Source organism: Parasteatoda tepidariorum, chromosome 3, assembly GCF_043381705.1.
Source record: "Parasteatoda tepidariorum isolate YZ-2023 chromosome 3, CAS_Ptep_4.0, whole genome shotgun sequence".
NCBI lineage: Eukaryota > Metazoa > Arthropoda > Arachnida > Araneae > Theridiidae > Parasteatoda > Parasteatoda tepidariorum.
The window spans coordinates 56,149,785-56,164,468 of NC_092206.1; the positions used below are offsets into that span (position 1 = coordinate 56,149,785).

General features: G+C 29.1%; 2 protein-coding genes across 2 annotated transcripts in view; both read right to left on the bottom strand.

Annotated features, from left to right (window-relative positions):
• Positions 1–14,684, bottom strand: part of LOC107449808 (general transcription and DNA repair factor IIH helicase subunit Xpd) — a 363,770-nt gene that overhangs the window by 103,184 nt on the left and 245,902 nt on the right. The gene's annotated exons all lie outside the window — the stretch shown is intronic.
• LOC107449812 (outer dynein arm-docking complex subunit 4-like) lies at positions 3,667–6,498 on the bottom strand. The gene is made up of 2 exons (XM_016065469.4): positions 6,404–6,498; positions 3,667–5,401 (listed from the first exon to the last, which is right to left on the bottom strand). Exon 2 carries the CDS (start codon positions 5,356–5,358, stop codon positions 3,943–3,945), a length of 1,416 nt encoding a protein of 471 aa, XP_015920955.1. The 5' UTR covers positions 5,359–5,401; positions 6,404–6,498; the 3' UTR covers positions 3,667–3,942.

The following is a 14,684-nucleotide window of genomic DNA, read 5'->3' on the forward strand; positions in this document are numbered from 1 at the left end:
TATACCGGGCAGTGGCACTTAACCTTAAAAAAACATCAGTGTAGGATATACCGGGCAGTGGCACTTAACCTTAAAAAAACATCAGTGTAGGGTTAAAATATCGAATAAATGTAATTATATCCACGAATAAATTCATATCAAATCGAATATAATAAATATTTCGGACATTCACCAAAGCATATCTGTGATTGTCGACATACACCGGTGAGGGTCCGAATGTACAAGAATGTAATGAAATATTCGATCTTTCACCGACGTATTTGGCGTTTGTCGACATTCATCGGTGAAAGTCAACAACCCCGATTTCAGTCTTTCGCCGTGACATTTATTCTTTCATATGAGAGAAACTTTTTATTCTTTAATGAGTTAAATATTGGCTATTGAAATGAATTTCAGGCGGCGTGGAGCAAGACTCTCTACCTATGGCTGCACTTCGCATGATTTCACCAGTAGCGAGTGGAGAGTCATAGGAGAAGGAAATACGTTAGTTTCTCTCGCGATTTTTAAATAGTTTAAAAACTTTTAAGTTGGAACTGAAAACTATATTGAACATATTTCTAAAAGAAAGCATAGTGGAAATTCAAAAAATAATATTTTTGACAATTAAATACGAAAAATATTAAGAAAGAGGAAAATATCGTAGTTCATTCCTATACAATTGAGAAGGGGAGGAGGGAGAAGGAGGAAGGGTCAAGTCATGCACTGGTGTTCACCCCAAATGGCGTATTCGAGTGTTGCAATCGCGAATGGTAAAAGTCCGTTAAAATGACAATTCATAATATGAAATGAAATTGCATAGTGATCCTTGTCGCTGTAAGTAAATATCCATATTTGTTTTTTAAAAAAGGCAATAAAAGATTAAGATATTTACCTTTTTTTGCTTTATTTTGAACAATTATTTTGATTTAAACAGAAAAATATGTTCCCTAAAAAATTTTTGTCGTAATAGCGAAAGGTTAAAAATTTTTAACCCGTTATAAACATATAATTTTTTTAATCTTTAATTATAACATTTTGACGATGACTTGGAAAATTGTCGTAATACGGGACTTCTCGTAATATGCTGTACTCCATATATCAAGATTTTGCTGTAGATAATAAAAATAAAGATCCCATCAAACGGGGTTGAATTGAAAATTCAACGTAAACAAAATTGAAGTATAACTCGAATAGAAAATAATATTAACCGTTATGCATATTAAGAAGTTTAATAAATAATTATTAAACTTCTTAATATGCATAACGGTTTAATGCATAAGAAGTTTAATTTAATAATTATGCATATTAAGAAGTTTATTATCCCTTTAAATAAATTTCAAGTTATTAATTTTAAAAGCATTATTTGTATCAACTACCAGATATGAAAGGCAAAAGTATAATTCCAATTATATATATTTGACAGTTAGGAAGTAACTTAGAAATTGTGAAAAACTCATTTTTAGTGGAGCTTTTTCCTACCTATCCCCAGAAATTTAATTAACTCGGAGGAAAAAATACTGAATAAATAGGCTATTAAATTGCCTAATTTTCGTCTAGACATGTATGGAGTCGCAAACAATCAACATAGTCATGCTGCCTGATAAAGTGAACAGATAGACTGTTAAAAGACCTTTTTACCTCAGTATTTAAAATAGTTTACAGAGTGGTTAAAAAATCAGAGTTTCAACGAGATAAAAAAGAACAAATATCCATTTAAAACTATTAATAGATTAAAAAAATATTGATTTTAGACGCGTACAATTTATGTTTAGTGATATTTTCTGATTAACAAAACAACAGCCTTTAACATTTGAGCAGAACTATGTACAATTTCTAGACATATACAATTTTTTCAGCACAGAAACACACAGCTTGATGTTAGAAAAGAAGTTAGATGGTATTTTAAATGTTTTACATGTGCTGTTGACGTATTAACTGCAATAAATTTTAAGGAATTTCTTCTTCAAAAATATATTAGAATTAACTTTTAAATTTTGAATTACTTGCAAACTGTTTCTAAAAAATAATTTGTATTTCAAAAATGTTTTAATAATTCTCACTTTAACTATACATTATAAGAAAGAAAAAATTTAAATTTTTTTAGCAAACGATTCCATAAATTAACGCATTTTCGAAATCGTTTTCTAATATTCAACTTTAAGTTTTTGAATCAAATACGATATGCCAAAACATTATCTTTTGAGTCGTGTTTAATATAGTACTTAAAATAAATTAAACTCATTTCTTATGCTTAGTGATGTTTTCTATTTAGTTAAACAACAGCCTTTGACATTTGAGCAAAACCATAGACATATAAAAAATTTTCAGCACCGAAAGAATCAGCTTGTAGTTCGAAAAGAAGTTAAATGGAATTTTTTTAAATGCTCAAGTATCCTATATGTGCTGCTGAAGTATATAAACTATTCATAAGAATATTTTTGGAAATTCGAAAGATTGTGAGTAAGTTTAAGTATTTTAAAACATTTCATAAATCTAAGAATCTGCGTTAATTTGATAAAATATTCTGTTGTATTGTTACAAAAATGAATTTATTGAATTTTACTTTTTGTTTTCATATTTCAATTCATGTGCATAAAGATTAATAAATAAAAAATCAAAATGATTTATAATATTTATTTCCACTTTGTTACAAACCAATTATTCTGTAAAAATAATGTCACTCTTTACTTAATTATCATGATAAATATTGACTTCTATAATTTTGTATTAAAGATTGATAGCTAAATGAACAGAGCAATAAAAAATTTAATAATAATATATATCTCGTTTTCTTTAAAGATGAAATTGTTATAACATTCCTTAAACATTTTCTTGGATTTCAAAAGTTTTTAGAAATTTTATTTTACATGGAAGATTTTATGCAATAACAACTTGAAATTTTTACAAATCAATTTATGTTATGATAACTAAGTTTATTGTTTAGCTATGTTTCGAATAATTTTAAAAATATATATCTGTAATTTTTATATATTAATTTCTATTCCTATAGTATAAAGAAAAATAGTCTACAAGTCTATTTCAATGTTAAATTTTTTTTTTACCAAATTATCTTACGTAAATTATGTCTCTCTTAATAGTACATTACTAGTATTGTGTAATATCGATTATGTAATATCTATTTAGTAATTAATATTTAGCATTTACTAAAATATTTTGTTTGGAAAGTGAAATAATGAGTTTCAGATGATGAGGAAGTTCGGAAAGTAGAATATGAAGAAAATCAAAATATAATTTAATCGTTTGAGAAATATAATCATTTGGATCACTGTTATGAGCATTTATGAGAATAAAACTTTCGACGGTATTCTCATACATGTTTCCAAACTAGAAAAGTTTTTAAAAATGTTCTTTTACATGGAAGATTTTATGTAATAATAACTTTTTGAAATTTTTACAAATCGATTTATGTTATGATAACGAAGTTTATTGTTTAACTATGTTTCGAATAATTTTAAAAATATATAGCTATAACTTTTATACATTAATTTCTATTCCTATTATATAAAGAAAAATAGTCTACAAGTCTATTTGAATGTTAAATTTTTTTTACCAAATGATCTTATGTAAATTATATTTCCTTTAATAGTACATTACTAGTATTATGTAATATTGATTATGTAATATCTATTTTGTAATTAATATTTAGCATTTTCTAAAATTTTTTGTTTGGAAAGTGAAATAATGAGTTTTAGACGATGAGGAAGTTCGGGAAGTAGAATATGAAGATATAATTTTATCGTTTGAGAAATATAATTTAATCGTTTGAGAAATATAATCATCAGGAAAAGAATGATTTACAAAAGACAAATACATTTCATGATAAATAGAACTTCTGATATAATTAATAGATTATTCCTATATAATTAATCCAATATCATAATTATCCTATATTCTATACTTTATAGATATTATCCTATAAGTAATAGATTATTGATAGAACTCCTAAATAGACGAGATACTTGAGTCCGATGCTACTGAATCTGATCCTGACTCAAACGGGTAAAAGTTTTCGCTTTCACTTGAATCCGATATAATTCTTGCGATGGATTGCCGATCAACATTTTGGTGACCGATTTTTTCACGATAAGTTTCTTTAATAATGTCATACGCCGGCTCCAGTATTGTTTCATGGATATGTTTTCTAAGTTTTGCTTCGACACCATATGCCCAGATCATTGCTTCTTCAACTTCTTTTAGTGATTCTTCTTGCAGAGCTCTAATGCCATACACATTTTTGAATTTGTCTCGATTTTCCCAAAACATATGAAATCTATCGGATTTTAATTTATCATTCAAGATCGAGAAATATTTGTAAAATTTTGCAAGGTTTTCCCATTTCTGATAATACTTTGCTAAGGAATGCGAGGCTCTTATGAATCCTATTACCATGTCATGTTCTTGTGACAATCTCAATTCTTCGTGCAAGCATTGCAAATATAAAGTAGAATTTTTTGTTTGTTTGTATACAGCACCGAGCAAGTGAAGGATATCTATTTTTAAGTTCAATTTATCGTTCTGAGGAATATCAGAGGAATCTTCGATAATTTTCATTAGTTTCTTGCATTCTGATATACAAGAGTCTGTCAAACCCCTTTTCTTAAAAAACCTACATCTTGATATTAAAAAAATAATGTGTTGCACATTTGCGCTTTTTCTCCTAGGATGTATTTTATCCGTTTTAGTCTTTCTTTTGCACGGCATTTGCATAGCCCAAAATCTTTGATTTTCCGATATAAGACTTATGGTCTCTTGGCAGAGACTACGGACATCTGTTGCTGCAGAATCTGCTAATAATTGCTTCAAGAACTCTTTATCACTTAAAAAGTTCTGCAGAAATGGCACTTTGTCTCTCCAACAAGGTTTAAATTTGCGCTCACGCGCATCCTTCAAATTCAAGATATCTTGACTATCGATTATAATTTTAGTTTCTTTCTTCATTGAATTATTCATGGCTTCTTCACAAAGTTGGCGGCCTATTTTCAAAAAATTATTCATTGGTCTTATCTCCAAGCCCTTTTTGTAAGTTTTGTAACCGGCTTCAAAATCACCCTTTTGATACTCAACTTTACCTTTCAGATCTATCACCTCCAAACTAGAATGGTTCAATTGCAAAGCTGCTCGGGCATCCGCAAGAGCATGTTCGAACTGTCTCATTCCCAAGAAACATTTGCACCTTTTTACAAGTACTTTAAAGCTGTTCGGGTCCATTTCATAAGCTTTGTTGAACTGTTCAAGAGCTAGTTTATATTTTCTTAACTGCAGGAACTTAACTCCTTCTGAATAGTGTAATGATAGAGGGAACGTTGGAGGACGCTTCGGGTTCAATATTGATTCCAGAAACAGATCTAATTCATCCATTGTTCAAGTTTTACCTCCGTTTTCAAAAACACAAGAATTGTAACTGCAATGAAAATATTATAAAGTAAATGTGTGAAATAAATGACGTGATGATAAAAGTGAACTTGAAGAGTCAAATACAAACATATATATTTTTTTCCAAGAAATTTCCTCTGACTTTTTTTTCAGAAAAAAAAAGAAAAATAACTTAATGAAATAAGAAATTTTTATGAATATTATTTAATTTTTTCTACAAAAAACATGGTCGAAAATGAAAACTTGTTCAGGCCGAGAGCGGTTTTTAATTCAAATAACTAAACATTCGAAATATTCTCTTATAATGTGCACAATATTCATGAAAATTACACGTTTTGTTTAAAGATTTTAAATATCCCCTGAAGGATAAATATATCTGACATACGATTTTTCCAATACATAGAATAGTATTTCTGCTGCCTCCCTTGGTGCAAACATTATACTTTTATTCCTTAGGAGGAAAAAATTATGCCATTTAACTGTTCTTTTCGTCTTTACACTTCAATTAGTTAAGGTAATTAGGAAATAAAACGCGCTAGACTATCTTGTTTTTTTTTGTCTTTGTAGTTAAATTTGCCAAAGATAATTCATTTCGAAGGCAATAGGTAAATTATGTAAACATCTTTTCTATTTCAAATACAAACTTAGCCTCTTTTTCTTATTTACATAAAGGTGATATTTTGCGGTCGTGTGCAAGTAAATTATGCCTTTTCCTTGTGACAGCTATTTAGTTTGGCTATGAGCTTTGCTTTAGACAGATTTTAAAAAAATACATGATTAAATTTACTGCACCTGTCAAGAATCAAGAAAAAATGAAATTTTTTTACTTCATAGTATATAAATGGAAAAGTGTTAAAGTAAAATATAAAATAGACAACTACTCTGGCATGCAATCTAGTAAAAAAAAATTTAAAACAAAATCCATATACTTTAAAAGAATGCAAACCACTCATATTTAAATAGGTTAAAGATAATATTAAGTTTTTTTCAAGAAGTTTTGGAGAGACGGAAATCAATTAGACAGTCTTACGTTGAATATGACGTACAAATTCAATTAATCAAACACAACTTTGCCATTTTTTAAATGTTACACAGATCAATTATTTTATATTTTGTTTGTTTACTAGTTTCTTTCAGTTCTTTTTCCATCTGTTTAAATATTTGCTTAAATAATGAGTCTAACAATAACATTATTGCCTCAATTGAATGACAAGATTGGTAACTGAAAGGGCAAGTGTTTATTTGTTAAAAACAATTATGTTATCTAGTTTAGCATTTAGCATCCAGTTACCACAATACTGCCGTGCAATTGAAAAACAGCGTAAGTGCTTCACGATTGATTCCGAAAAAAATTGCTTGTCAATTTTTCCTCTCCTATTGCTAATGCTATGAATGTTAAAGTAGAATTTCGAAATCTAAAACAAAATTTATTTGTAAATGTTCTTTTTTTTTCGCTATATGGTGCTTACTATATGAAGATGTCTAATATATTAAAATCTCAATTTAAATTTTTTGACGTTGATTTTTTAATTGCATGCCAGAATAGATTTTAGGATTATTGTCCCAAAAATAATCAGTTAAAATTATTTTTAAGAATACCTTTATTCACAATTATCTTTTAATATTACTTAATGTATTAAATGACTACTTGCTATGTTTCAGTATTCGCTCATATTACAATATTTAGTCTACGAATGTGTGTAGGCTCATATGACTGGCAACATTTCTTTGCGGCTGGTCATATTTAATTATTTCGTTTCAATTACCACATTTTCGTTAGTGCGATGATGGAATCTTACAATGAAAATTTCTATTACTTTCCGACTAGCTAGGAAATTTTAAATTTCTACTGAACCTAGGGTACTGATAACGAAGAATACAAGTTGCAGTTTCTTCCTGATCGTTACAAGTCGAATTAATAGTCATATCACTGAAAGGAATTTACCGTCTACTTAAAACTCTTTCTTCTTTCCTACTCGGCAGATGCCTGGATACCTTGACTGATAGGGCGTTGGATCCATGTTCGTGAGTTCGATCCCCGCCGGTCGAAGATGCAAAATAGTGACTGATGCATACTACATCTGTCGGGGTCACAAATCCTTCACGTTTCCATAAAATTTCAATACCTCTATTTTATGATTGGTTGATTCAATTCCTTACGATCCTCGTTCTTTTCTTCTTTTATTTACGTGTCAGAGAATTTTGAATAAATTTAACCCAACAAAATTTTATAGTCTTTTCGTAATAGTTAAAAATATTTTTAATTTGCTCCATAAAATTTGACTTTCAAATTTTACAGCGCGTGTTGATTTACTTTAATATGCATATTTTTTTTAATAGCCTTTCATTTTTATATGTTTCACATAATTTAAAATATTTTTAATTTGCTCCATAAAATTTTACTTTCAAATTTTACAGCGCGTGTTGATTTACTTTAATATGCATATTTTTTTTAATAGCTTTTCATTTTTATATGTTTCACATAGTTAAAAATATTTTTAATTTGCTCCATAAAATTTGACTTTCAAATTTTACAACGCGTGTTGATTTACTTTAATATGTATATTTTTTTTAATAGCCTTTCATTTTTATATGTTTCACATAGATAAAAATATTTTTAATTTGCTCCATAAAATTTGACTTTCACATTTTACAGCGCGTGTTGATTTACTTTAATATGCATATATTTTTAATAGCCTTTCATTTTTATATGTTTCACATAGTTAAAAATATTTTTAATTTGCTCCATAAAATTTAACTTTCAAATTTTACAGCGCGTGTTGATTTACTTTAATATGCATATCTTTTTTAATAGCCTTTCATTTTTATATGTTTCACATAGTTAAAAATATTTTTAATTTGCTCCATAAAATTTCACTTTCACATTTTACAGCGCGTGTTGATTTACTTTAATATGCATATTTTTTTTAATAGCCTTTCATTTTTATATGTTTCAAGTGTTAATTTCAGGGTACTTGATAACCAAAGTTTGATATTCTTCAGCATTGTTAAAATTAGCCCTTAAGCACATTCGTTATTTTTTATACAGTTTATGGTGTGGTGTATATAAATTGAAAAAAAAAAAGTTTTCGTAAAATATATGGTAGCTTATTTAGTTGAAATATTTCGTCAAGACAAAATTTAGCATAATTAAATTTTCGTTTCAATAATCTATGATAATTTTTTTAATAAGGAGCTAAATGTTTTAAATATCATTTTTCAAGTTGGTTAAAATTTATTTATATTTCTTCTAAAATATTTTTTCAGCGAAAGCTATTATTTTTTAACCTATATAATAATAAAGAGAAATAAAAAAAAAGTTTAACAAAGATTTATTTTTATTCTTTGGAATGCAGTTCCACCTTTGACCAATTTCGATGCCTTAGTGACCCTTTTCCTGCCCTTAACATCCCCTTTTCAAACGATCTTATACTAAACTGGTCTTTTTTCTTTTTTATTGGGAAGGCCTCAGGCATCGGCACTTGCCACTCGAAAGGTATTTTGGAGGGAACACCCTTTTAGAAATATTTTTTAAATAAAGGTGATGACAAAAAAAAACTTAAAAAAAACTAATAAGAAAAACTGCTTATTTGGAAGTTTGCCATTTTGAGTATTTCACTTTCCTCCAATGATTTTATTTATTATTTGCAAATTTTTATTCATTATTTGTAAATTTATAAGTTTTTAAGTATTTTTTTATCTGTCTTTTTTATACTATATTTTTATTAATGCAAGTTAGTTTGTTCTGACGCTTAGCTTAGCAGTTTTCAGAAACATTCTTTCAAACCAAATAACTTCCCGATTAAAAAAAAGATAAAATGGAAGCAACTGGTAGATCGAAACACATATAAGTTTTAAATAAATTGTTAACATACCGAAACATATGTTTTATATATACAAAAGAACTAATAAATAAAATTAAAAGTCTATATGTATGCATGCTCACCAATAAGAACAGGCTTTTTTGTGCAGTTTGTAAGTACTTTTATTTATTTTTTGAAGGGGGTAGGTTTATAACCACTCATCACTTTTTTGTGCAGATTAGTCTGAAAGCAATATCGGGAAAGAGAAATTATTATAATGCATTGTTGTAAGTTAAACTTTAAAAACATTTTAATAGCTGGATCGTTTAGCCTGACGTTTTTTACGATAACTGGAACATTAAGAAATTTTGACAATATTTTCCACATTATTCTATTTAATTATTAACATGCAATAATGCAAAAAAATTTTTTTTAATATCTTCTCTTTTTTTGTTAGCGCGCACCGTTTCGGAAGCAATATTTTCAAAACTCAAATTTCAACAAAAATCTCTAAAACGTAATTTTATTAATGTTAAGTTACTTTTTAAGTTACTTCTAAAATCTAATAAATGTAAGAGGGTATGAGCAGTCAAATTGCAATGTTAAAACCTTTTAACTGGATGTATGCTTTATGGACAAAATGGGGGAAATAAAGAAAATGTCATAACAAACGGTACTAAGTGGAAAAAAAAAAAACTTTTCCTTTTTATAGTCTAATAACAGAATTTGTCGAATCAAAAGTTTTTTAAAAATGTATACTAATTATATTTAGCAAATATGAAAGGCGTTTATCTCTTTTCTAATTGAATTTAAGTAAAATGATAATAGATGGCGCTTGCAGTATCATCATGGCATTTTGACTAATATTTATTAAATCAATTGACTCTAAAGGTTGTTTGATATCGGAAAATGCTGAAAAAAAATGTTTTCCTGCTTCATCGCCTGCTTTGCTATGACAAAAATTTTCGACTACCCATCGTAAAAATAAGTAAACAAATATGTTTTCAAGATAAATTTTTCGTACCATTTGAAGTATTTTAATAATTTGGGTATGATACACTTCTATAATCATGTCTTTTAAGTTACAGAAAATATAAAGCGAATGTTTGGTTATTAGGTACGTAAAAATCGTAAATGATAACCAACGCATTTATATTGGGGACATCTTTATACTAATTTTCAAGTGTTTGCAAAAAACTAAATTCAGGAAATTACTTTGCAATTTGAACTGTATACATTATTAAATATTATTTTTTATCATTATACTGAAATTAAGTGAGCCTGCAATCTATGAACTGCGCACAACTAGCTAATATTGAAAGAAACACATTTTCTCAAATCAAATCAAAGAACTATATTGTATTAGTTAACAATAAGAGCATCTATGTCATCCTCATACCTATACGAACTATCAAGCGTTGGAACTAGAAATCCGAAAATAATCACATTTTAATAAAATTCCTTTTAATTGATAAACCAAAGAAGGAAAAAAAAATAGTGCGTGGAGTCCCTCCGCGCGGAAGAAGTTAAACTTCGCAACCTGCGACGTTAATTGTACAAGAATCAGCAGTCGTAGAAGGATCACTAGTTCTATTCAACGACTCTTTTTCCTGCTCCGCTCGATTCCGTGCTCTGTAATCACGGTAATATTGTAGATTTTTCCCTCGTGGACCTCTTGAACCTGTGGAAGTGCTTGGGGTTGCCTCATCGTCTCTCCCGGGAAAATGTATTTGTATTAATAATGTATATGAATGCGTCATAATGTAATTTCAGAAGAGAAAACCTAACAATCAATTGATATTCACAAGAGACGCACCTTGACATAACCTGAAATCCGTCGCATTGTCCGTGGAATTGTTTTCACTCATTTTTTACAATTGGGTATAATATGAAAAAAGCACAACTACTTCGATTTAGTAGGAACAACATATGACGCAATGCTAAACGAATGGAATTTAGTTGTTGTTTATTTAGTTATTGTTATTAGTAGTTGTTGTTATTTGTTTTAGTTGTTGTTGTTTATTTAGTTGTATTTAGTTTCAATAACTTTTCTTTATAATGCAATAAAATCTGGCGAGCAGCNTGTAGCACACATATCTCAATTTTCTCATTGAATATTTTGCGTGCTACGTGCTTCTATGTAAGTTTTAATACCAACCTTTTTAAAGTTTTATATCTTTACAATTAGATATCTGTTGCACAATATTTGTTTAATACATAGGTGCACATTAAAGGTATTGTAGCCCGAATTTTTATTATTTATTTAATATTTTTAAAAATATTATTAAAAGCAATTAAATATTTTTAAAAATCTACTTATTTCAATGTGTAATTCAATACTTTTGTTTTGTGCAACTGATTAAAAATCTGACAGTAATATTTAATGTTCTTTCAAACATAAAAAAGTCCTTCATAAAATTTTGATAAAGTTGTGGCCCGCCATTTGATTTATATTTTTAATTGTGGCCTGCGGCCTCGTGTAAGTTGGAAATCCCTGTTATGAAACATCATGTATCAAAACTAAAATCGAACATATATTGTTAAGAATATTACAGTCATCAATCAAATTTCGGGTTCAAATTACGGAATAAAGTACCAACACTTTAGGTGCATCAGCCATAAAATCCGTTTTCATCGTAAAATATTAAACCTTAAACTTTACAGTAATATTTATTTATAATAAGAGTGATTAATTGATTTTATGGCTTATTGTAAAAATTACGGTAAATGAAATTCTTTATTTCGTAACATGTTCCGGTAAAAATGGATTTTACGGTAAAAAGTACCGGGAGCTTCAGTGTCGGTAATATTTCTCCGGAATTTTTTACAGATTGGGAAAATTTAAGAAAGCGGGAGGAGCACACAATTTTTAAATTCATGCGAAGTTCATGGCGCCGTTTCATGTTAAAATCGCAAAGAGGCTATCGTTATTTGCTATCGTTAAAAAACATCTTATTTTGTTTTTATTTTGATATACACTGAAGAGCCAAAAAAACTGGTATACCTGTGAAGTCAACAAGGGTACACGTGTGGGTCTTCGGCTCCGAAAGCCCCTATCGATAATGTTTCGTTGAATGGTTCGCACGCTGACACTTGTTGATGGCCCAGCATTGAAATCTCCAGCAATTTGTGGAAGGGTTGCACGTCTGTCACGTTTAATGATTCTCGTCAATCGTCGTTGATCCCGTCCTTGCATGATCTTTTTCCGACAGCAGCGATGTCGTAGATTTGATGTTTTACCGGATTTCCGATACTCACGGTATACTCGTGAAATATTCGTACGTGAAAATCCAAATTTCATTGCTATCTCGGAGATGCTATGTCCCATCTCCCGTGCGCCGACTATAACACCACGTTCAAACTCACTTTAATCTGTATAACCTGGCATTGTAGCAGCAGTAACCGATTTAAGATCTGTGCTAGACACTCGTTGTCTTATATACGAGGTGCCGATCGCAGCGCTGTACTTTGATTGGCTCCATACTTCTTCGCATACTCATGCCTGTAACAGTTTTTTTGGCTCTTCAGTGTAATTACTGCTTCAATGACAAGCATTATATGCTGAGTTAGAAAGGTAAATAATTCTTCGAAACCGAACCAAGTAATTTATGTATCTTAATGTGCACTCTATACTGATTTTCTCTTTAACTTCTTAGCGATTCTCTAGAAATACAAATCCTTAATACTCCTCAAATAACCATACCCTTGTTAGAATCCCCTTAAGAGGACGCTATAACCACGGGAGAAAATTTTCATCCTAAATTTTCTTTCACCTCCATAAGTAATTTAAAATTTAAAGTACAGAAAAAGTGAGTTGAGGCAACCCCAGAGTAAGCCATAAAGTTTCAATTGCTGGAAAAAAGATTGGAGGAAAAAAAAATCAAAATGTAAACTAATCATTGGAAGAGAATTTCCCCATTGCATAATGTTTAGCTATTCCTTTATAATTTGTTTTCCTTTTGATGTTTGGAAAATTTAATTTCATTATTTGTAACTTCTATGTATGATACGCTAGCTTATTCTAGGTATGACTGAACTCATTTTTTCTATGTTTAAATCTTTAAATTACTTATTTTGGTTCAAAATGAATATGTGATCAAAATTTTCTTCTATGGTATAGCGTCCTCTTAAGTCTTGGTAGCTATAGCTCCCCCCCCCCGGTGGGAGCTATAGCTATCAAGTTAAAAACGCATGAGCTAGCTATTAATCCTAAAAGGTTCGTCTTTTTAATATTGATGAACACAATTAAATTAATTGAAAATATAGCATTATTCTGAACTGGTAACTCAAGAGGCAGAAAAATTCATTTGGAATTAGGGGCTGATGTAGTGCATAAAGCCAAAAAGGTATGAGGGCTGAATGCATATTTTTTTCAAGTCGATGAGATGGATTAAAATGTCTTGTTGATAAGACATTCATTCTTCGCCGCTGTGGTAAAGACTTGGGAACTACACATAATAATAGCGAAAGTGACAAATGTTACTATAGAATCCATAATTTTAGGTATTGTTGAAATGAGTCGATGTCTAAATTTCGCCACTTTTATAGACCAAATGATACTCATCAGATACGGCATAAATATATAATATAAAAGGGGAAATATTATTCTAATGTGTCTATGTGTATAATAGTTTATTTTTAGTTTAGTTCCTTTTTTCTGTTTTTAAGTATCTAATCAATATGCATGTTTAATAATCAATATGCATGTTTAATTATCGGTATCTGCGCAGTATATTTATTACTCGTTACATAAAAGAGTGACATTTATTTCCTAGTAGTTGCATAATATGAAGAGATAACTCAGAAGTTATGATAATAGTTGATAAATGAGATAACGACCCTGTGGTAAAAGAGATAGAGAATAGTGTTTTTTTTTTCTTTCCCCTTTCAATATTTTTTTTATTGCGATAAAAGATTTTTAAAAAAAACGCACCTTGCTGAGTCATTATTTTATGTGTGTTCATGTTAAAAAAATTTTTTATTTTTTTATTTAAAGCTTTTTCGCATTAAATATCATTAAGACTAAAAATAGTATACAACTGTTTATAAATATGCTCTTAATGATAGTAGTAATTCTTATTAGTTAAGCAGATGCTATTTTTGGAGGAATTGAATACTGTCTGGCAATCACGAGATGAGCTCTCAGAATCACTAAAAGCAAGCCTATCGAGAACTGTTCTCGTGGTTGCCAGCTATTGCTCGATTATAGCAATTTGTCTTTAGAGGACGCTATACCACTCTGCATCAGAAATCCTCCCCCATATCATAATTTAAAACTTAATGTATAGAAAAAGTGATTGCAAGCAAACCTAGAGTAAGCCTGAAAGTTTCAAACACAAAAAATACATTTTTCAAAATATCAAAATACAAACAAATTATTGAAAGAGAAGTTCTTTATTGCATAATTCTAAGTTATCCTCTCTTAGTTGTTTTTAATTGAAAGTTCATGGCTTACTCTAGGTTTACCAGAACTCAATTATTCCATATTTTAAATTTTAGATTACATTC